The following is a 24031-nucleotide window of genomic DNA, read 5'->3' as shown; positions in this document are numbered from 1 at the left end:
AACACAAGGTGGTAACTTGCGGCTGTCTGGGGTGACTGCCATCATCACAGTCAGCCGCAGCTTTTCATTGCCTGTTATTTTCACTAGTACGCTGGAAGCACCTCTCCGATTGCTTTGCTTTGCACCATGTCAAACCAAATTGGTGTTTGATCTGCATTTCCAATCTGCGAAAGGAGATACGAGTTTTGCTGCCGAAGACGGATCGCATACTTGTAAAAATTTATTACTTTTTCCGAGTAATCCATCGGAAGTTTTTGGTACAGAGATGTATGGTGTTGTAGCGACAGGTTATTACGACTAATGAAGTGCGTAATCCACCCACGACTCCCTTTAACTGTGCCTCTACAATGTTCTTTTCACGTGCTATTTACCACGCTTTCACCTGCAGCATTTCATGGAACCAGCCTCGGAATGTGGAAACTTTCCCGCTTTAGGTCTGCGAAAGGCACACCGCGAAGATTTTGTGTTCTGAAGTGTAAATTTAATCTTCCACCAGCGCCGCACAAGTTTTTCACTAACAATAAACTTTTGTTCTGTGGCCCTGTTTCCATGAAGTTCTGCAAACTGTATCGCTTAAAGCTTGCGACATAACTGGTCAACTTTGGCATACCGCAAGTTTGTAAGATCAAGTGCGTACTAGGTTTTGAAGAAAAACGAAACTTTTTGGTTAGCAGCCAAATAAAAATAAAATAGGGTAGGATAAAAGGTTGTAAAAATTTGCTGCCATAGTGCTGTGGCAGCTGAGATTCCCTTTATGTCAAGGAAGGGAAGGGTCATAAAAGGGCAGAGAGTAGTGGGTGACTCATCTCTCACCTCCTCTTCAGTAATAAAGTGTGACACAAAGCAGAGGAAAGACCATGCTAGTAGACTCCTCACAAAATTTATTATGCCACTATCTTTGTTAAAACTGATCTCACCCACTCATCCTTCCCAACTGGTTTATAAAACTATTGGTAGAGGATTCATGTCTTTATGTAGGTCAAATTTATTATTCCAATTTTCATACCAGATAAGCACATCTTGTCAAATATATTTATTTTTGAGACAAAGTTTTAGTGACGTTTTTAAAGAACTTTCAGAAACAAGATTTACTTGCAAAAAATAATAAAAGTGGAAAAAATAGTTTTTAGCTGGTTCCAAACAAAAGTTATATAATAATAATAATAATAATAATAATAATAATAATAATAATAAACTGATGGTTAGAATGAATTTAAGTACCAAAATATTTACAAATATATTCTCAAAACATTCAAAACTTCAGACATGCAGAAACATTCCGACTTGTGAGAGAGCCTACAGGAAAGTGAATAAGTTGTATTGTCTGAGAGCAGAGATCAACGAGGACTTACCCAAGATGACTGCATGTTCATAGCAACTTGCATATGTAGAGGTTCAACTAATATTTTTACTACAGTACATAAAATAAAAGCTCTCTAAACAAATGGGATGTAGGCACTGGCAATCAAACTTAACATTAGTGAACACCAGCACTTAGTCTGATTTTCTTCCGGACAGTAAATAATCGAATGTCAAGAGTCTACGGCATAGTAACCCGAAGTGAACAATGACAACACACACGAGAATCTCACATATTTTTGAACTCTTCCCCAGTGCTGTTGAGCATCAGGATGTTGGGGTTTTCTCGCTCAAAGTCGGTCATCTCACGCTCGCGCTCGTCCTTGCCCCATTCCCCCAGGGTCTTCATGACATCAGGCTGGTTGCGGCGCCACTCTTCCTCCTTCTGCAAGGGAGGAGCACGTCACGCACGCTTTCACTTCTTCCGTCATCCCACCATCCTGTTCATTGCAATCATACTCTCCCCTGAATTTATGTATATATTTATTTATTACAAAATGTAATCAAACAACAAAATACAGGTGCTCTATCACACAGAAAGAGGGCAGCGCTGGCCTCAACTTGATGCAGGCTCCTTGACCTCCATTCTTGTCTCACGTACCTCCCTGTCCCTCTGCGCAAACTTCTCAAACATGTTGGCGTAGATCTTCTTCTCGCGCGACTTCTGCTCCCTCAGCTTGGCATTGCACTGCGCGATGAGGTTGGCGACCGCCCTGTTGCCTGGCTCCAGCCCGTGCGCCGTCTCGAGGTCGGCCTGCGCCTTCTCTGGCTCCACGACTCCCAGCCACGCCTGCGACACACCACGCATCGTCCCAACTGCCAGTAGGGCAAACATGCCTGCAACACACCACGCATCGTCATAACTGCCAGTAGGGCAAACATGCCTATGACACACCACGCATCGTCATAACTGCCAGTAGGGCAAACATGCTTGCGACACACCACGCATCGTCCCAACTGCCAGTAGGGCAAACATGCCTGCGACACACCACGCATCGTCATAACTGCCAGTAGGGCAAACATGCCTGCGACACACCACGCATCGTCATAACTGCCAGTAGGGCAAACATGCTTGCGACACACCACGCATCGTCCCAACTGCCAGTAGGGCAAACATGCCTGCGACACACCACGCATCGTCATAACTGCCAGTAGGGCAAACATGCCTGCAACACACCACGCATCGTCATAACTGCCAGTAGGGCAAACATGCCTATGACACACCACGCATCGTCATAACTGCCAGTAGGGCAAACATGCTTGCGACACACCACGCATCGTCATAACTGCCAGTAGGGCAAACATGCCTGCGACACACCACGCATCGTCATAACTGCCAGTAGGGCAAACATGCTTGCGACACACCACGCATCGTCCCAACTGCCAGTAGGGCAAACATGCCTGCGACACACCACGCATCGTCATAACTGCCAGTAGGGCAAACATGCCTGCGACACACCACACATCGTCATAACTGCCAGTAGGGCAAACATGCTTGCGACACACCACGCATCGTCCCAACTGCCAGTAGGGCAAACATGCCTGCGACACACCACGCATCGTCCCAACTGCCAGTAGGGCAAACATGCCTGCGACACACCACGCATCGTCATAACTGCCAGTAGGGCAAACATGCCTGCGACACACCACGCATCGTCCCAACTGCCAGTAGGGCAAACATGCCTGCGACACACCACGCATCGTCCCAACTGCCAGTAGGGCAAACATGCCTGCGACACACCACGCATCGTCCCAACTGCCAGTAGGGCAAACATGCCTGCGACACACCACGCATCGTCCCAACTGCCAGTAGGGCAAACATGCCTGCGACACACCACGCATCGTCCCAACTGCCAGTAGGGCAAACATGCCTGCGACACACCACGCATCGTCCCAACTGCCAGTAGGGCAAACATGCCTGCGACACACCACGCATCGTCCCAACTGCCAGTAGGGCAAACATGCCTGCGACACACTACGCATCGTCCCAACTGCCAGTAGGGCAAACATGCCTGCGACACACCACGCATCGTCCCAACTGCCAGTAGGGCAAACATGCCTGCGACACACCACGCATCGTCCCAACTGCCAGTAGGGCAAACATGCCTGCGACACACCACGCATCATCATAACTGCCAGTAGGGCAAACATGCCTGCGGGTCTAAATATTTTTAGCCTAAAGCATCATAATTATGATGCTGAAACCTCGTACTATTTGTGGCAGTTGGTTTTAATTATGCTTTAAATTCATTATATAAATTGGAAGCCTTACTGTCTAGTTACCATGATAAAGCAACTTGTCGGCTGATCAACAAACATAAAATACTTTACGTTTTGAAATTTAATGTCTTGCAAACATAATATTTATATCAATGCATTTCCAATGTTGAAATAGCAAATGCGTAAAGGCAAACACTACATAAACAATTCTAAAATGTTAAAGTAAATTTTCTGTGTTAACTGTGTTTTTAAATTACTACCTACAACAATAGATTATTTAATTATTGTATATAATGATTTCAAACTGCTCCATACATATGCCTTATGCTCAAATGAATTACCAGTACTTATATTCCGTAATGTAATTTGGTCTTAATTTAAATTAATTATACTAATAGTTTAATTAACTTCTGAAAATAATATATATTAGGTCCTTCCTCTTATAACACCTAACAGTCTTTTAAAAAAAAACTGTTTAAACTAAAACTGTCAATAAAAAAATATAATAAAAATAAAATAAAAATGTAAGCACCTTTCCATGCCATATAAATATTAAAACAAAAAAAGACCATGTTTAGAGCCCATGAAAAATGGTAAATAAAACTTCCTGATTTCGGTAAATAAAATTTTTTTATGTTAAATGAGTGTATTTGTTCTACTTATTATTTAATTTCATGATACACACACAAAGCTGTACATGATACATGATACATCAATCACTATATTCCTGCGTAAGCCTTACAGAAGTGGAAATGTTATCTAGTAGATTATACACACATTAGGTACTTAAATTTTACATCACAAATAGTGTCTAGAATTTTACAGTCTGTGTTTATGTATTTAAACATTTTGAGTATTAAATAAGCCTATGCTATGTTCCTGCGCAAAAATTTATAGAACTAATTTTTTCCTGTCAGGAGAATTGGCCACTTTGGCCAAATAGTTTGATAATCATGTAAGAAAGGGTTCCCTAAAAAAATTAGTCAATTACAATGATTATAGTACATGTAAAATTTCAGGCTCAAAAGTTTTTTTTTAAATTTACTATAATTTTGTTTTACTACACATTTTCTGGCCTCTTTCCCATCAAATTGTGTTTATTAGGACGTTAGAACCGTAACTCATTTCCTTGACTAACCTTTCATGTATTCATTTAACCATTCCCTCATAGTTGATCTATGAGGTGATCTAGCTTCTCTAGGGGAATATTTGCAGAAACAAATGCACGCACTGTATCACTTGCAAATTTGACTTTAATTTCCTTTGCTCGTTTATGGAGAACAATATTATCCTCGAGTGTCACTTGCCTTTTGACTCCACAACCTGATAGTGATGTTTGACTTTTTTTCTTATCTAAATGAGATGCTCGCTGTTTGCAGTGTTTTTCACAAGTATCTTTCCTTTTCCAATATACTACCGTATTGCAAAATTTACACATCATTATCCGCTTTTCTTTATTAATAACAATGAATCCTTCATGCTTGTATTCTTTAGCTCGTTCAAACACTGATACAACCTTAGGCATTGTGAAGTATCAAGTAAACAAGTTTCATCGAAGTCTTTTTCATAACAAATGCTGTTAGTACGTTTTGCCAACAATATACTGTTTAAAACTTTGTCTGACATTGAAGCTCTGAAAGTGGTCCTATTTTTTTTAATGCTGCTAAAAACCCTCTCACACTCAGCATTGCTATGTGGAATAACCAACACTGATAGCATTGCATGAGCAACTCTGTCATACTTAAGACCACCAACACCACTACCTATTTTCCCTATGTAAGACCACAACTTGTCTATTCTCTCCACTGAATCCAGTGGGATGTCATTGTCCACCTGCAAAGAACAAAACTGTTGTTGAAGAATGTCTAGTGCCTCTTCACGTGTCTCCCCATCCTTGACAAGTAGAACAGCAGGAAATATGTCCACAAAATACTTCACTGAAGAAAATGATGAGCTCTCAATATTTTTCACATTAACCACTTCAGCATGCTTTAAAATTTCATTTTTCAAGGGAAATTTCAAAATAATGTAATCACATGAGAGTTTAAAGAAATTCCTAACTGATGTGTAAAACTTAGATTTGTCAGACTGTGTGAATGTAGCCACTACTTTTGATGCATTGCAACCCACAACTAGGTCTTCATCGGACTTCTGGTTTGTAGCATTATTGTACAGAACATCAAGTACTGGTGTTGTCTTGATGACATGAGGTTTTACAAATTCCACAAGCAATTCTTTTAACACGTCTGTCAACAATCCCCTAAGAAGATGTATGTGAGGTGTTTGAGATTGCAGGATAACATTTGTCTTATCAAAAACAGGAATAACATGCCACAAAAAATAACAAACTGCTTTATTTAGGTCATCAGTGAGAAACATGAAAACTCTCTCTTGACGTGACAAAATTGGAATGGTTTTTTGCTCTTCTGGTTCACTTGACTGCTTGATCTTCTTGCCATAACAAAAGTTATCTGACGTTGAAGTTCTTTTTAAGGAACTTTCACCTGAACGCAAGCCTGCATTTCTGTTTTCATCTGAAGCTCTGCAAGAACTTTCTTCGACTTGACCTGGCAACTTCTTAGGGATTTTGTACAAATGTAAAGAACATTTTGGACATTCAAGCTTACTATCTACTTCTTCTTTATAAAACCAAATTAAGGGTTGCCACAAATCTATTAACCTACCGATACACTCTCCCAGGGATAGCCACCTAGTGGAGACATGTTTCAAGAATTTCTTTGATTTTTTGTCACAGAGGATTCGCAAATTCTTGAGCTGCTCTTTACGTTTAGCACTTTTATGCAAATAGTAGTAAATATCAACAAGGATTTCATCTACAGGAACATGAAGCCCTGTGGAACCCTTTTCTGCTGCTAAGTGCAGTAAATGGCATGAACATCCCAAAACAATAATATTTTCATGGTGTTGCTGAAGTTCTGCGGCTACACCATTTTTGTGGCCAATCATGACCGATGCTTTATCGGAACCTAGGGCAATGCAATTTCTAACAGGAATGGAATGCTTTTCTAAATTGTTGAGCAATATTTTCCCGATGTTTTTCCCAGTTGCAGCACCCTCTAACGGTACAATTTCAAGCAAATCCATTTTGATTTGAGAATCTTTCTCACTAAAATAGGTCACTACAACTGGGTAAAGCTTAGAATCATCGTTGCTCCCATCTGTAGCAATTGAAAATGGAACTTTTTTCAACATACCTGCTGTAACATTTTGACGCTCACTTGCCATTTCTGCAATTATTGCAGTGGTTTTGGTGCGTCCACAACTGTATTTCTTAGATTCTTCGCTCCTGGGAAACATTTTTCTCAACAAAGGTCCAGCATGATCTGCTACTGACACCGGCAGGTTATGTTCCAGAATAAATGATGTGAAATAACATTCTGCTCGAATAACACTAAAATCGTCACTTCGAACACTAAAAAAATTACTAATGTTGGTTGAACTTCCAAGTGAAGCATTCCTTGTGTGTTTCACTGTTCCTTCGTGAACTTTCAAGTCATATCTACCCCCGTGCGAAATATTTATTTCACACGAGTAATAAGCACAGAAAGCATAACTGACGCCAGTTTTTGAACGCCTAACCCACGGAATTTCTTTACTATAACAATCTAAAAATACTTAATAAGATTTATTTTTCTGTTTACTCACCATTTTTACCGCGAATTTCCGAGCACGCTTGAAAACAAACAATTCCCGTACGCGTAGGTGTAGCTTCTCCCTGTAGCAAACACGGTAATTTTCCACTGCCAATGGCGTTCAAGGTTACGTTCGTACAATGAGTGAATATTACGGTACGCTGAAGTGAAAATATGGCATAACTACTACAAATGGAGTATGCTAGTTCCGAAAATACAGTATTACGAGCTTTCTTCATTATCTACTAAACGTCTTCTGTTGTGTACGATCTTGATACCGCATGTTCGATACCGTAATTGTATGACATCAGTATAGATTTACTGTTACGAATCACCCAAATGAGACAAAAATTGGAAAAAGATTGGAAATCGTACAATAATTTACACAAATAGTACAATCGTACATTAGGGCGCAAAAACGTACATTGTACGGGAAAATCGTACAAGTTGGCAGCTATGGTAGTGGTGTGAAGTTGTATGTATTAAGATTTTAATTGTAATTTTCTCTTAGCAATTACACAAGTGAGCCTATTAAAACAATTTATTCATTGTTAAGTTTTATTAAATTTAAGTGTAAAAATTAAAAGTAGCAGTTGTGCCAATATTTTGGGACTGAATTTGAAATTATAGTTACAAAGTACCAAAAAATTGTAAAAGTTGAGGGTTGTACTTAATCAAAGAAATGGAAACTCAAAAGCCCACTAGTTTTTTTCCACCAACTTGTAGAAAATTGTCTCCTCTTTGCAATGGTATATGGTTTAGTGAGGTTATCTTGTGACAGAAAAAATTTTCATACTGCCTGTAAAATTATCAAAAAATTATTTTTCTTAACTTTAAAGTAAATTTTGACTATGATGGTGATATTAAAATGCTAATTGCAATACATCAACAGGATATGCATAAGATTCTTAGTAGACGACAAAATGTTCAGCTAAATTGGTGCATAATTATGATTACGAGGAAAAAAAAAAGAGAAAAACTGTCAGTCTGGGGGGTTTCAGTAAATACACATTTTACTACAAGCAGGCCCAGCTTTAAGTGCCTGTAGCTCAGAAATGGTTAGACTAAATGTTATAAAAATCTACGTGTGTTCATAAAATGATACATGCCACCTGTGGACAATGACGGCTTTAAAGTGATGCAACATAGGCGCAAGGCTAACGGGAACACCATCGGTAAACAAGATCACGACCGGAAGAAAACCCCCACACAAGTGGGGATAAGGAATGTGTCTACACTTAAAACTGTATCTGAACCAACATTCAGATGAACAAAATCATTATTTGTTACAAGGTTCGATCCATCTGTGAATGAACAGGAAATTACTGATTACATTCTCAATGAACTGAATCTATCCCAAGTGAAGGTAACCAAACTAAGAACAAAATTTAATTATTATGCATCCTTTCATATTTCTGTATTGGAGGAAGACTTTTTAAGGATCAATAACATCGTTTTTTTGGCAAAGTGGGTGCTTAATTAGCCCTTTCTATGGGAAGTTGCACCAAGATCAAATAATTAACGTCTCTGAATCAACGAATCCGACTGAATTCAGTAAATCCAGCCCACAACCCTTAATTGCGTTTGTGCCTGCATCCACATCTACCTCATCTACATCAGCTTCTAATTCATCCCGGGTGTCTGGAGGAACACCTCTACCTTAATATTTCTCCTGCATGCAGTTTCTAAGGAGTGTGTCATTTTTTATCAAAATGTCAGAGGACTAAGAACCAAATGAACAGTCTTTTCTGACAACCTTCTTACTTCTGATTATAATATAATTTGTTTAACTGAAACCTGGTTCCACGAAACGAGAATAAATTCACATTATTTCTCGGACAAATATCTTATATTTAGAAAGGATAGAGATTCTCTACTGACATTGAAAAAACGTGGTGGTGGTGTTCTAATAGCGGTAAATAAACTTAAATTTGCTTCAGTTGAGCTAATTAATACACTTGATTATCCTGGTGTGGAAGCCGTATGGATTACAATTAAAAGTAATTCATCCAAACAAGTTATTATTGGTACTATCTACTTACCGCCTAACACATCGTTAACTACGTATTTATCGTATTTTGAATATCTTGAAGACAAACTTTTGTCCCTTCAAGATGAAATACTGATCCTTGGTGACTTCAACATTCCTGGTATCGACTGGTCCAATTATAACTTACAAGCGAACAATAATCGTAAGGCACAGAGTCTTCTCAATTTCGCTTCTAGCCTCTGCCTTAACCAATACAACACTCAGCCTCCCCCTAATCTTTTAGATTTAATTTTTTCTAACTCATCAATCTGTGAAGTGTCTCAAGCAACTGATCCACTCGTAAAAGAAGACTTCTATCATCCAGCATTATTTATAAAATTAATTTTAGACTATTTACCATATAAGTCTAATTCTTTGACTAATTTCAAAAATTATAAAAATGGGGATTATCTTGGTCTCTTTAGTTCCATAAAAATTTTTGATTGGTCTTTATTCTATAAATCTACATATGTTAATTTTTTAGTGGATCAACTCTCTAACTGCATATGTAACAGTATGAATGAATTTATTCATGTTATTTCTAAAAATATCTGCTAAATACCCTTGCTGGTTCTCTAGTGAATTAATATTTAATCTAAAAGCTAAAAAACACTTCCATAAATTACAGAAAAGAAACATGATCTACTATTCCCAATTTTCATTTTACAGGAAGCAAGTTAAATATCTAATCAAACGTGACAAAATCAATTGGACTCGACATATTAATAACAAAGTAAGGTCTTACCCTAAAAAGTTCTGGCGCTATGTAAAAATAATGAGAAATGGTTACCGTGAAGAGTACTGTCTCAAGGTTAATGATGTTGTGTCTTCTGACCCTGTTTTGCTATCTAATACTTTTGCTGAATATTTTTCTAATGTATATTCATCTACTAATCACAATCATAATGTTAATGTATCGTCAAACCATGATACCATTTTGCTCCCCGTTATTTCTGAAAGTCTTGTGCTTTGGGGTATTAAATCCCTAAAATCTTCTGTCATGAGGTCCTGATGGAATACCTAACTTTGTTCTTAAAGGCTGTTCATACATATTAACACCACTTCTTAAACATTTATTTAACGTAAGTCTGAAAAGTCAAACGTTTCCCACCAAATGGAAACTAGCAAGGGTAATTCCCATTCTCAAAAGGGGTTCTAAATTAAAGGTATCTAACTACCGTCCTATTTCTATCCTTAACGGTTTGTCTAAAATATTTGAAAAAATTATCTTTAAATTCTTAAATTTCCCAATTAAAAACCGATTGTCTCCTTCACAACATGGTTTTAGAACTGGTATGACCACAGCAACCAACCTTGTGCCCTTTCTAAATCCTATTTACTATGAGGTAACGAATAGGGGTCAGGTAGATGCCTGCTACTTTGACCTTGCGAAAGCATTCGACACTGTTTACCATGATATTTTACTCAGTAAACTTGCTAAATTTGGTTTATGTGGCAATTTTGTAACCTGGTTTTCTGACTACCTTCATAATAGATGCATTTTTGTTTCCATCAACAACAGTTATTCTTCATATCGTAAAGTTCCATCTGGGGTCCCACAGGGTGGCACTCTCTCTCCATTACCGTATTTACTCGCGTAAATTCCAAATTTTCGAATCCAAAAATGGAACTTTCACCTTTCGCCTATACGCGAATTTGGAGAAAAAATAGATTTTTCTTTTTTTCAGATATGAAAAACTAACATTTAATAAAAGCAAAATGAAATACCGGCACAACTTATTTAAACGCCAATTAAATTTTGATTAAATGAAACAGCGGAACGACTGGCAAGTCTGCAAGTGGTGCGTCTTTGTTCTAATGAGGGAGGTTGGGGGAGGCATCGACGCGGCAGGAGGGTGAGAGAGGCAGCTAGTCCGGAGGGAGGAGAGGCAGCGCTGGGATGGGGGGGGGGGGAGAGAGAGAGAGAGGAAGAGGCGTGGCTTAACCTCCCTCCTGCCAGCTAGCCAGCCAACCAAAGGAGCTCGGCGCCTCCACTATCGCACGAAAAGCCGTCTCAGCTGTCATGTTATCTTACCCGCCCGGCGGCTTGACGTCATACGTGACGTGACGCGACGCTTACCTCTCCCATCCCCTGCTAATTCTTCAAGGCTCATCCCTCCCAGAGCCACAAACCATGTAAAAACAATTCCCCCCCCCCCCCCCACCTTATCCAACTAACATTTCAACACATTCCCTCCCTTATTTCAACCTTCTGCGTGAGAAACTGTCAGCGTGTTTTTTTTCTCTTTTTTTTTACGCTGCGAAGGGACGTGGAAAAGATAATTGCTTGAGCTGTCAAAATAAACATCGCTGACGGCAAGGGCAGGAGCGCATCCTGTCGGTCTGTCGCTGTGATTATCTACTCCAAAAACATGTCACAGCATTTCAGGATAGCATTGTTCTTATTTCTTTCGTTTATAGCCGAATGTTTTCTACTTGATCCACACAAGGTTAAAGTATCCTTTAACCCAAGTCTTGTGTTTCAGCATAATTACCTTATTTTTACATAAGCCGTGTTCGTGTATGGTTTTGATGCTCAAAATTGATCTGGGGTATAGTTCACACTAAGTTTCTTCTCATTTGTGCGCTGGGGTTTGTTCAAGTGGCAACCCCGTGTTCCTCCACTCCATTAAATATGAGCATATCAGTATCAGAAACATGGGTTTTATTGTACTGACAATAGCACAGTGATGTGCAAATTTTGCAACTGTAAAGTTTCATGGGATAGAAAAGATTTCATTGACAAACACCTAAAGTCGGCTAAGCATGTGGCATTGGCAGCCCCAAAAAAAAAAAAAAAAAAAAAAAATTGTAGTTGCAAACATCTATAGCAACGTGTCTGTTTTGTGTAACAGTTTTGGATTTAATTGGCTGTTATTATGCATATTAGCCTATTCCTAGTATACATGTATTGTTTATTAAATATGTAAACTATTATATTCAACAACTGCACAATTTAGTCAACATTTAAAATACCGGTAAAATTTCCATTGCATAACGAAAATACCGACTTTAAACCACCGCTTTTCTAATTTGAAAGTACCGCTTTTTGCATACTGAAAACACCGAAATTTTCCAGGCCCTAGTGATGATCAATGGGACGATTATGATTATAATAACTATGAGGCTGGTTTTAAAACAGAAGACTATTGAGTTTCTCAGAAAATTGGCAGTAAAAGCGCAAAGAAGAGGGAGGCAGCAGCAGAGGAGATTGATTACACAACATGAGAAGATCCTAAAATATTGGTCGATAGGTTGAGACTTCTACTTGCTTCCCAAAATGTTAAAAATATATCCATCACTAAAGAAAAATGTACTATAATTCATGAACCAAGATGTACGGGATAGTACAATAATGCCTTGTTTTACCTGGAAGTGTGTTTTATTGAAAAATAAATTATATTTGGTATTTAAAAAAATGTTTTATTTCTTGTATTTTAATTTATCGCCTAAGATTGTTTTCTCACACTACAATTTCTAACTAAAATATGCAATAATCGTCACCAAAAAAAAAAAAAAAGTAACAAAAACGTATTCTCAGCAATCGAGACACTTTCGGGCTAAATATGATTGAAACCAATTGGAACCAAATTCAGTTGTAGCTGTTGTAGAGAGTTGGAACCATTGTAGCCGTTGTAGCCAGTTGGAGCTGCTGTAGCCATTGTAGCCGTCGTAGCCAGTTGGAGCTGTGGAAGCCAGAGCAATTTGGATTTGTTGATTTTAATCTTTACTCGGACTGGACAGTAGCAGTCGCAACAACGACGAAGACCTTGATGACGTATGTACCATCAGCAATTGGAGGTTCTTCAATTCAGTCTGACTTTCACCTACAACAACAGTAATGCTGACTATCGTCAATAGAGATCATTGTGGAAGGTCTACCATCACCGTTTACATACTAGAGGAGACTTGAACAGGTTCAGTGACTTTATCAGCAGTAAAAACATAACAAGTATCGAAAACGAATACATCGTGGTTCGGATACGCTTGGCCTACAAGGCTGACATTGTAAATGATCTGTTTGAACAGTATGCTGAGAATAGATTAATTAGATCTTTTGGTTCGGGATACTTTGTCTATACCTGAAATGGTACATGAGTAAGCTGAAGGGGTTTCCAAACCTTTTGGTGTGGAGACGCTTGTCATACGGCCTGTCTAGAGAGACGTTTCATTGTAAGGCCAACTATCCAATTGTCACAAGGTAAAGAGAGAAATAAAAAACATATTTTTAGTCTAAAATCCACTTTTTTGCATCGACCAATGATCGAACCGAGGACTGAAATAGATTGATTCAATCGCTATATAATTTGGCTAATTTTCTAATATTTTGTTGATTTTTTCTCGATTATTTATTTAATAAGCACAGAATTTCAATATGGAGACCAAACCTACATCTGCGGCTCACTGGAAGCTGATAGATCAGGAAAGTAAATATATATATTTTGTATTTTTAAATGAATTAAATTAAATTAAATTTTAAACATAAAACTTTATTTGTATTGGTCAAGTATTGAACCAAAGACTTAAATCAATCGGGTCAATCATTACATTAATGGGCGATCCTTTTTTTATAATTTTTGGAATCATTTCCGGATATATAGGTTAATAATTACAGAATTACAATATGACGGCTATGATGTCCGAAAAGATGGCGGAAGTGACAACATTCTTGCAATAAATACTCCTGCACTCTTGCCAACATATCATACGGCTGGACACTAACGTGCCTGGTAGCAAAACTGAAAAAAAAGATGGTGGCAGCGCCCTCTAGCATATGGTTGGTGTACTACGTGACACTCGCACTCCTATTATTGTGAATTGAAAACAAGTATGGCGACAGTCCCCTCTAACAAATTCTGCTATTTTTATTTCATCATATTGAAAAAAATTACAAGTCCGAATATGCGACATTTTTTATACATACCTTATATAATTCTCAGTCTGTTAAATATCTCGATGGTCATGTGGTAAAAGGCGTATGTTTCTAATCCAGAGTTCCGAACTGCCATGGTTCGAATTACCTAAGTGCCAATGTATATAGTATAAAAAATTAAATTTAATATGGCGATACGGGTCATAGCCTTATTATTAGGTAACGTAACATCAAACTTATGTACATGAGACAGAGAGTAGCTGACACACACTAGGAAAAAATAGCAGAAACAAAAATGGTAGACATTACATAATCCAATATGGCAACCTCCAGTAGAAGAAAGAAAAGCAAGATGACAACTTCCGGCAGATAAAAACAGGATGATGGAAAAACCAGATTGCGGCCGTAAAAAAAGTGCAACGTTCGAGATTGGGGCATTTGATTTTAAGATGGTGGAATGTTTCAGAAACAAAATGGTGGATTCCAATATGGCGGCGAGATCATAGTCAAGGTCATTCAAGATGACCTCCGTGATGTCACAATCCAAGATGGCGGACCCCAAACATACCACGCACCGACTTCAGTTTCCGGACATACATTTATACATTTCTCATACGGAATGTTAGAGAAAAAAAAGTTTATTTTGAATGCATACTGGCGTGAACTTCTTATTCATTATTAGAGCCCCGGAAAATTAGCATTTTAAAATGTATAATTTAGCATTTTAAAAATAAAATTTAGCATTTTGTAGCATTTTAAAAAGTGAAATATAGCACTTTGTAGCATTTTGAAAAAAAAATATATATAAAAAAATTCAAAAAACATGATTAAATTATTTTTCAACCAATTAAAATGTTATTTACCTGGATACTGTTTATCTAACATTTATCAGTAGGTATTCTTATATTTAGATGTGTGACATGTTTTAGGGATACACCACGTTTATCTTGTGGAACACAATTTGCAAAGAAAACTCTGCACCGGAACTACCCGTATAACCTTTCCCTATGAGACACGTGAGGGTTATTGCTGGTGTGAACAGACTGTACCAGTTGACCTTGGCGACTTCCTCTTGCTCTCACACACACGCACATGCAGACTGGGCTCACACAATCTCTCTCTCTCCTCTTCTTTCTAATAATCTCTTACACACACACACACACCTGCTGACTGGGCCGACTGCTTGCTTGTTCCCTCTCTCTCTTCTACATTCTTATCGCTTACAAACACACCTACACACACTTGGCTTGCTGGCTGGCTACCGCCACAGCAGTACAGTGGAACCTCGCTACTACGAGAGCTGACAATGGCGAGAAAAATCCTCATAACTACGAGTAGTCGTAATAACCAAATATATAAGATTTAAGTCAATTTTAAAATCCTGAACATTCCCAGAATGTCTTAATGTCGCACAATATCTCGGAAACGGTACCTCGTAGTAAAAAAACGCATAGAATAAAAGTTGTAGCAAATTAAATTTCTAATATAAAATGTATCTGTGATTTTTTTTGTATCTGCAACAGTTTTTGTTTTAATCGCGAATGAAATGGTTACTCTCATGACCGTGCTCTGAGATGCAGCGAAAAAAAAAAAAAAAAAAAAAAGCTGTTACCGTCGCCTAGCTTGTTCAGGGAGGGGAGGTAAGTGGTGAGAAGAAAGGAAAACACCGGAGGGTTGAAAAGAGGAGGGGAAGGGAAGGGCATCTGCCATCTTCTTTGTTCATTTGACGAGAGGGGGAGGAAGTCACAGACACACGCATGCACGCACACACCCTCAGACCCAGCAACACACACAAAGGCGCTTATCAGTCCGTGTTAATACTACGTGAATGTTTTTTTCTCCTAACAGCAGGCGTTTTTCCTTGTTTGAAGATGCCTTTTAAATCACTCTAGCCATTTTAATTTAGCATGATTTACGTAGTCCAATCGACGGTGCATTACAAAACTGTCGTAACTTCGAAGGTCTCGTAGTATCCCGTACTCGTAATTATGAGGTTCCACTGTATTAGCATTTATCGCAGAAAAACTCTTATTTAGCATTTTATCGCATTTATTGAGTCATTTCGCATTTTATCGCGGTTATTTCGCATTTGCGAATTTTCCGGGACTCTATTCATTAAAAATACTTTTTTTGTTAAGGGAGCGTTCAAGTATTACATAAAACGTTACGATGCATTACAGGGGAGGGAGGGGGGTTTGAACTACGCGTTACGTCACTTTTTTTTTTTTTTTTTAAACCTTTCAGAACGGTTGTGTAGAGACAGATTCTTTCACGCATTTTTGAAAACTTTTTTTCTTCAAAATTTCAAATGGCATAATAACTAAATTTTTTTTACCTTCACAAAATTGCTTCTGCTTGCTTTACAGGATTAGTGAATATTGTTTTTTTAACTCCAAATGTACACACACACACACACACACATATATATCCACAGCTGTGATAGTTTTTCTCGTCACTCCAGTAAAGTAGTTAAAACAAAAAATACCGCTATTCGGATGGCTTCGTTATACTTCGGTTGTCAACGTAGACTCCAATCGCCATATTAGAAACTATATAGGTATTGATATTCAAAATACACTGTTTTCTATGTGTGAGATTTTCTCTCATCACAACAGTAATGTTGTGGTACGAAAGACGATTGGTCTGAAAGGTTAATAAAAAAACTAGTGAATTAAAATCTCCCAAGTTGGCAACCCTTTTCGTTTATATTTTATGGGGGATTCCCGATTGAATTGTTCGTATTTTGTCCTCCCAAGATGGCAACCCTTTTCGTTTATGTGATCCAAGCACTCGACCGACTGTATTAAAATTGTCAACTACGATGTTTCGGCAGAATATAGAAACCCTGAAGATAGCTTGCAGGATTCAGCAGAACCTAATATGGCGTGGTATAGCGCTCACGTCCGTGAATCGCAATATTTCTTGCAAATTATTAAATGCGCGGATGAATCCTGCTGTTCCCACTTGACGAGTGCATTAAAATCTGTCTTTCCAGAAACTTTCCTGCCGCCACCCTGCCCAATCCTTCAAACCGCAAACAAGCTCGTGGTACCTAGTCAGATAAACAAAGGATCATGCAAGTTATCGCCACTTCTTGTGAGGTTGTCTGTTGATCTGTCGCCTGCTCTAGAAGGGTTTAAGCAGATGACTTACGATTTCTTTTTCCCATCAGTACAATCCGACCTAAAGAACCAAGTATGTTCAACCTGTGGGGTTTATTTTACATCCCACAAGAGTGTGCAAATGCACAATCGTTACATGCATGGCAAGACTGCCCAAGACCTTCGTGAAAGTTGAGTACGGCCACAGCGACTTGCTGCAAGAAGGGCAAATGAGCTTCTCTGCATTGTGCGCCGCTGTGAAACATCGTCTGAGGATGCCGATTGGCTAGACGAAGACGAAGTTGATGCAAGTGGGTTAACAATTCCGGAACCCTCTTCGTCTGCTCTCCGGATGCCAGTAATGAAAGAATCTGAGTGGCTGGCAAACCCATGGACAGAGGAGCAGTAAAACTCCAATTGAATTGTTTTTTTACAATCTACTTATTTTAATTATGACTAATTTTATTTTAAATGTTTTTCGCTTTCGTTCAATCGTATTCTTAAATACGATTATATTTTGACAAATATATTTTATTGCAGTTAGTTTTATGTTTGTAATTGCATTGCCAAAGGTAAAAATAATTATTAGAAATAAAATTTGTTATTTGATTTTAATAGCTTTATTAGTAAAACGCTAAAATAGGAGAATGCATGAGAAGAACAATGGCGGATAAAGCAAAAAATGTGTAATGACAGAGACAAGTCAGGAAAACGACGTAATTAAATGTACGATTGCTAAATGTATGATTGAGTAGTAAAAATTTATTAGGACAAAAAAACATTATAAAGCTCTTGCTTTTAAAAACAAGACATTTCAAATGTTAATAAATAACATTAACGCAATTAAAACAATGACAAAGGTATTTTAGTGACTTATTCCGGTACGTTACGCCACATAATTGTGACTTTTAGGTAAAAATGGTCACTTGGGGTTACGTAACGTTTTACTAGGGGGGAGGGGGGTACAGAAAAACGTTACGGCGCGTTACATGGGGGGGAGGGGGGATCAAAAATATCAAAAAATTGCGTTACGTAATACTTGAACGCTCCCTAAGAATTCTTTAAAAATATATCAAAAGGAGTTTTGTGTGTTTCAAGGGAAAGGACCTACTGTTAATTTCAGCTGCAAAAAAATAAGTCAAAATATGACAAAACAACACAAGTGAATATGTTCAAATTACTAGTCAATGGAGTGAAGATCTATGAGGCAAAAAGCCACAGACTATTATAATGTAGGTCTACACATAACATAACCAACCACAGACATTCAATTAAGTAATTGTGTCACAGCATTTTTCTCAAGAAAACAATTAGTTAACTCATTTGTGAATAATGCCTCTCCACTCACCTACTCACACTTGGCAATGAATTAGTGCAAGTGTTAATTCAAAGTGGAGTAAATAGTCATCTGGTTGCAAGCAATAGAGCTTAAAATTTTCGTCCAAATCACCTTACACAGTTCTTACTTTTAGAGTAAAGTAAATAAGAAAAGGGATTTTTTTTCATAGAAGCATTAAAATACATAATATTAATTTTTTAAGTTTATTGTGCAAAATACTAAATAAAAAATAATGTAATCAATTGATGAATAACCGTATATTTAACACTTTACTATAAAAAGGGGGGGGGGGGGGGGGTAACTGCGGTAGTACGTAAATTTCAACTTATTTACTAAGACATTGGAAACTTAAAAGTCTGTAGACATAATACGCTGCAATCTTACGTGATGGAAGAGAAAGTCCGCGAGAGATAGTAACATTTCTGATTTAGACGTAGGGCATAACGCAGGTCACACCGAGCAGATCGACCCGCATTTCCAGTCACATGAGTCACGCTGAAATATGAACTCTATTGAAACTTCTACGAGCCGAAGAAAAGAAACAGCAATTTTTCCTAAACTGTTCCTAATTGAAAGTAATGATAAATATATAAACGGAAAATACCCCTGCAAAATTTTTATAATATTAGTCAAAAATAGTTATAAATAACTATTGGGAACTCATTCAAAGATATGAATAGGCATATTAAACAAAAATAGTTATCAAATTTTATTTTAAAACTATGAAAATAGGTTACGCAAACAATAATTAATCAAAGTCACAAAGAAAAAATTTGTAAAAAAAATATATACTTTTAAATTAAAAACCTAATTACCGTAAAAATACTTCATTATCTCACATCAAGTAATGATAGTTACTCGGAAATGCACTACGTATAATACAACGAGGTAGCGCAAACGCGAAAGCTAGGTTAGAAATCATTTCATGAATCTTGATTTTTTACCACCTCTCCAATGACCTAGCCGTCATGTTGGAACCAGCTGTCTGGCCAAACGTTTTCTGCATCCCCAGTAAACATTGCTTGTGCATTAGGTATTGCCCCAGAAATTAACAGGAAAATAGTACCTTGATATAAATTTTATGAAATGGAAAAATTAAATTTTTATGTTCCTCACATATAAAATTTGCAACGCTTTTTATCTAAAAATGTTTTAAAAATATTTAATAACTACCCTGCGTCTGAACATTAATATTTCTGCTTTCTCTACATTACGTGATTTCTTACTCATTAAAGTTTTAACGATTATTATACATACATTCTGTATTTATATTCTCAAGATTATGTTTAACACTACATTTAAAAAAATGTAAAAATTTTATATTAAATAAATGGCATTAACCTTCGAGAGAAGAATACCTAATGACGCTACAACGAAAGTAAATGAGATAATAAAATTTAATTTATATACATTTTTTAAATTTCATTTTAAATTTCCGTCAACAACGATGTCATAGAAACGGGGGAAATTAATTCAATTTTTTTTCTTCTTGGGTTTACATGAAGTTATTAAAACACGTGAATTTAGCCCAACGCTCATTATGTAATCAACCTAATTTATTATAGCTATACAAACAAAAAACAACTGTTTTACTAACACAAATTAAATCTTAATCATTGAAAACAGGAATAAAATAAACATGTCGTTCAGATGTGGCGAGCAAACCATTAGCTGAAGTGTATTTAGCTATGTGTGGAACTAACAGCGCCATCTATACAGGGAGAACCAAACTGAACGCGAAAGTAACTATTTAGCCACAAGAGTGCAGCTCTGAATGCAGGGAGTGCAAACAAAAATATTTCTCACTACAGTCCTTTCAAAATATTTACGCCTTCTCATTCAAATTCTAAGTAACGTGTTTCGGCTTTGTGTGTTTCTAAGTTACGTGTTTCTAAGTTATGACAGTTCTAAGTTGTGTCTTTATAACTTGTGATAGTTCTAAGTTATGACTTTCTATGTTACGATGTTTCTAAGTTGTGTGGTTCTGCGTTGCGTGTTTCTAAGTTATGGCAGTTCTAAGTTGTGAGTTTCTAAGTTATGACAGTTCTAAGTTGTGACTTTCTACATTATGATGTTTCTAAGTTGCGTGGTTCTGCGTTGCGTGTTTCTAAGTTACGTGTTTCTAAGTTATGACAGTTCTAAGTTGTGATAGTTCTAAGTTATGAATTTATACGTTACGACGTTTCTAAGTTATGACAGTTCTAAGTTGTGTGTTTCTAAGTTATGATAGTTCTAAGTTGTGACTTTCTACGTTATGACGTTTCTAATTTGTGTGGTTCTGCGTTGCGTGTTTCTAAGTTATGTGTTTCTAAGTTATGACAGTTCTAAGTTGTGTGTTTCTAAGTTGTGATAGTTCTAAGTTGTGACTTTCTACGTTATGACATTTCTAAGTTGCGTGGTTCTGCATTGTGTGTTTCTAAGTTGTGTTTCTAAGTTATGATCTTTCAAAGTTGTGTGTTTCTAAGTTATGTGGATTTTTTGAAGTTTTCTAAGTTATGACAGTTCTAAGTTGTGACTTTCTAAGTTATGTGTGGTTCCCCCCCCCATTCCACGTCCTTTTGCCGGCAGGGTGCAGATAAAGATTTTTGTGGCAACATGTTTACGACCGCTGTCAGCGCTTAACAACCCCCATTCCACGCCCCTTGGCAGGGTGCAGATAAAAGATTTTTGTGGAAACATGTTTACGACCGCTGTCAGCACTTAACAACCCCCATTCCACGTCCCTTTGCCGGCAGGGTGCAGATAAAGATTTTTGTGGCGACATGTTTACGACCGCTGTCAGCGCTTAACAACCCCCATTCCACCTCCCTTTGCCGGCAGGGTGCAGATAAAGGTTTTTGTGGCAAAGTGTTTACGTTTAGTGTCTAGTGTGGTACGCAGTTAAGGCAAAGCTACCTGCTGGATTTCTCTTGATTTTCATAACTATCGGATGCACAGCTTCCGACTGGATGCACGCCCGCCTCGACTTGTTTTAACTGCCGCAGCGATGTTTATTTTGACAGCTCAAACAATTATCTTTTCCCGTGGCTATAAAAAAAGGTCGCTTCACATAGCATAAAAAAAAAGGCTACGCCACTTATTCCCCAAGCAGGAAACACACTGGCTGTCATCTGTCGGTCTCCCCCGCATTTATCTTTCTTCTAACATTCCAAGTCTCACCTCTCGCGCGAGTAATAACGAAGCGACCACGCATCGGGCTGTTTTATGCTTTGTTTGGTGACAGCAGCTTGATTTTATTCGGTATATTCCTTTTCATAGGACCCTTGCTATTAAAATTGATTTATATTTAAGTTTGAAAGCTTGTAAATTCCTTGCCAGAGATAACTGAACTCGAACTTGGTGTGAAAAGTGACATATTTTGACCCCTCCCTCACCGCTTTAGAACACCATTCATAAAAGCCCAATTTTACAGGAGAAGGGAGGGTGAAATGAGCATTTTCTCACTGAAGGTTTTTCAAAGGAAGCGAAGTTAGGGTGTTATAAGGGAGGACACTAGATGGTTTGTGTGTCTGGGAGGGATGAGCTAGCCTTGAAGAATGTGAACGAGGGGAGGGAGGGGTGAGCTATTGCATCATGAAGCCGCTGCCACCAGCCAGCTGGGCGAGCTTAGTGTGTGCCCACTCGCGTTGTAGAACCTACAGCTGCCATATTTTTAAAAGAAATGTCCCATAATTTTTTTGTTATTTTTACATGAACATTATTGGAAGTATTAAAGCCGGCACAAAAATACGCTGTGTGTTAAAATGAACAGATTTTAATGATCTTTCATTTAGTTTTTTTTTAAATTTTTTTTCCTGATTTTCACATTTTGGTCAAAATGTCCAATTTTTTGACGGTTCCCGGGAATGTATTCGTTAAATCACTGCTTCGTTAAATCCGGGGTTCGTGACATCGGGGTTCTAGTGTATTTAACTACGGCAAGCAGAATACGTACATGTGAACTAACCAGTAAAAATAAACTGTCTTTTGACATAATTTCTTTAGAGGTGGCCTGTAGGGCGAGAGACTTGTCATGAAGGTTGAAGTGGGTTTAAAGCAAAGCCATTTAGCATTGTGAGTGACAGCATCCTGCCATTGTAAGGCTTGGCTGGTTTCTTAGCGAGTAGCGGTGTGGGAAAGGGGGGGGGGGGGTGTTTGAAATGAACTGAAAATTTCGGAAAACATCTATTACGACCCCCCCCCCCCCCCCCTCTATTACGACCCTATTCTTGGGAACCGTGAGGGGTCGTTTCAGAGAGGTTTGACTGTACTTATTTTAACTTTACCTGTTTGTTTGTATTTTTTTGTATTTTTTATATGTTGTTCTTGTATATATGTGTCGTTCCCACCGCTAAAGCCCTCGGCTGTTGGTGGGCATGTTACAATATTAATAAATAAATAAATAAATAAATAAATAAATAAATAAATAAATAAATAAAGTACACCAAGTTTCATCAAATTCTGAGACGGGTGGGTTACAAATAATATTTTTGCTGAATGATTTGGCGTGGAATGACCCTGCAAGGAAATGCATAATATGTGAAACGTTATACACAGGATATAAATATGGGGAATATGTCTGGATTAAAAATATATAATGTAGGGATGGGACGAATCCACATTTTGGTCGAATCCGAATCCTTGTTAGAATCCTCAGTGTTTGTCATCGAATCTCAAATCCCAGTCCCACACTAAACTTCACCACATGTTATTAAAAAAATCACACATTTATTTTAAAAAATTACATAGGCCTATGCATTAAAAAAAATCACATGTGTATTTATAACATTATAAAATAAGTGCATAGTGTATACACCTGATATAAAATAGAGACAAATAACCTCAAAAACCACACACATAAGTTTGCACCTGTCTAATTCTCTGTTAAATTAATCCTTCCTATGTTTTCAATAAAATACGTTTGTATAACAGACACCATTTAAAAAAAGTTACGTTTTTTTCTGCAATTTTATATTATTGAAGGTTGAAAATGATCAAGTAGTTATGCTAATTGACGAAATGCAGCGTAGTTTATCTTATGTTTGTGCTATTTCCGTTACCTTTATAATATAGTTTAGGTATACAATTTTCTAGAGCTGGACGAACCTCAGTTCTCTGGTTTCAAACCGAACCAAACTGAATCGAACCATAGCAAAAAAAATTTCAAACCGAGACAAACCGAACCTCATACAGAAATAATTGTTTTGAATTAAAATGAACTGACCATTAGCATTTTGGTCTTTAACTGAATGGTGAGAAAGAAAGGTTCTCCAGCCATATGTAAAATTAAAACATTATATAGCTTAGCTTTATTAAAACATTGCAAAACATTTTATAAGTAAAGTTTATGCAATAAATAATGAAGAAAAGAAAACAGTTTAGAGAAAATCATTTTGCATTTAATTTCTTTAAATATATAGATACTTTTAATTCATGAAGAAGTTCCATCTAAATTTCTCTAAAGTAAACAAAAAACAA

General features: G+C 37.5%; 1 protein-coding gene across 1 annotated transcript in view; it reads right to left on the bottom strand.

Moving 5' to 3' along the window:
* Positions 1-1196: 1196 nt before the first annotated feature.
* Positions 1197-24031, bottom strand: part of LOC134531215 (FK506-binding protein 59) — a 191665-nt gene continuing 168830 nt past the window's right edge. The window contains exons 8-9 of the mRNA XM_063366873.1: positions 1961-2149; positions 1197-1744 (exon numbers count right to left, since the gene is read on the bottom strand). Of these exons, the coding sequence (XP_063222943.1) occupies positions 1589-1744; positions 1961-2149 (345 nt within the window). The 3' untranslated portion in view covers positions 1197-1588. The remainder of the gene's footprint in view (positions 1745-1960; positions 2150-24031) is intronic.

This window comes from Bacillus rossius, chromosome 3 (genome assembly GCF_032445375.1).
Source record: "Bacillus rossius redtenbacheri isolate Brsri chromosome 3, Brsri_v3, whole genome shotgun sequence".
In the NCBI taxonomy this organism is placed as follows: domain Eukaryota; kingdom Metazoa; phylum Arthropoda; class Insecta; order Phasmatodea; family Bacillidae; genus Bacillus; species Bacillus rossius.
The sequence above is the reverse complement of the archived record's forward strand: the minus strand, read 5'-3'. Positions and strand labels throughout refer to the sequence as shown.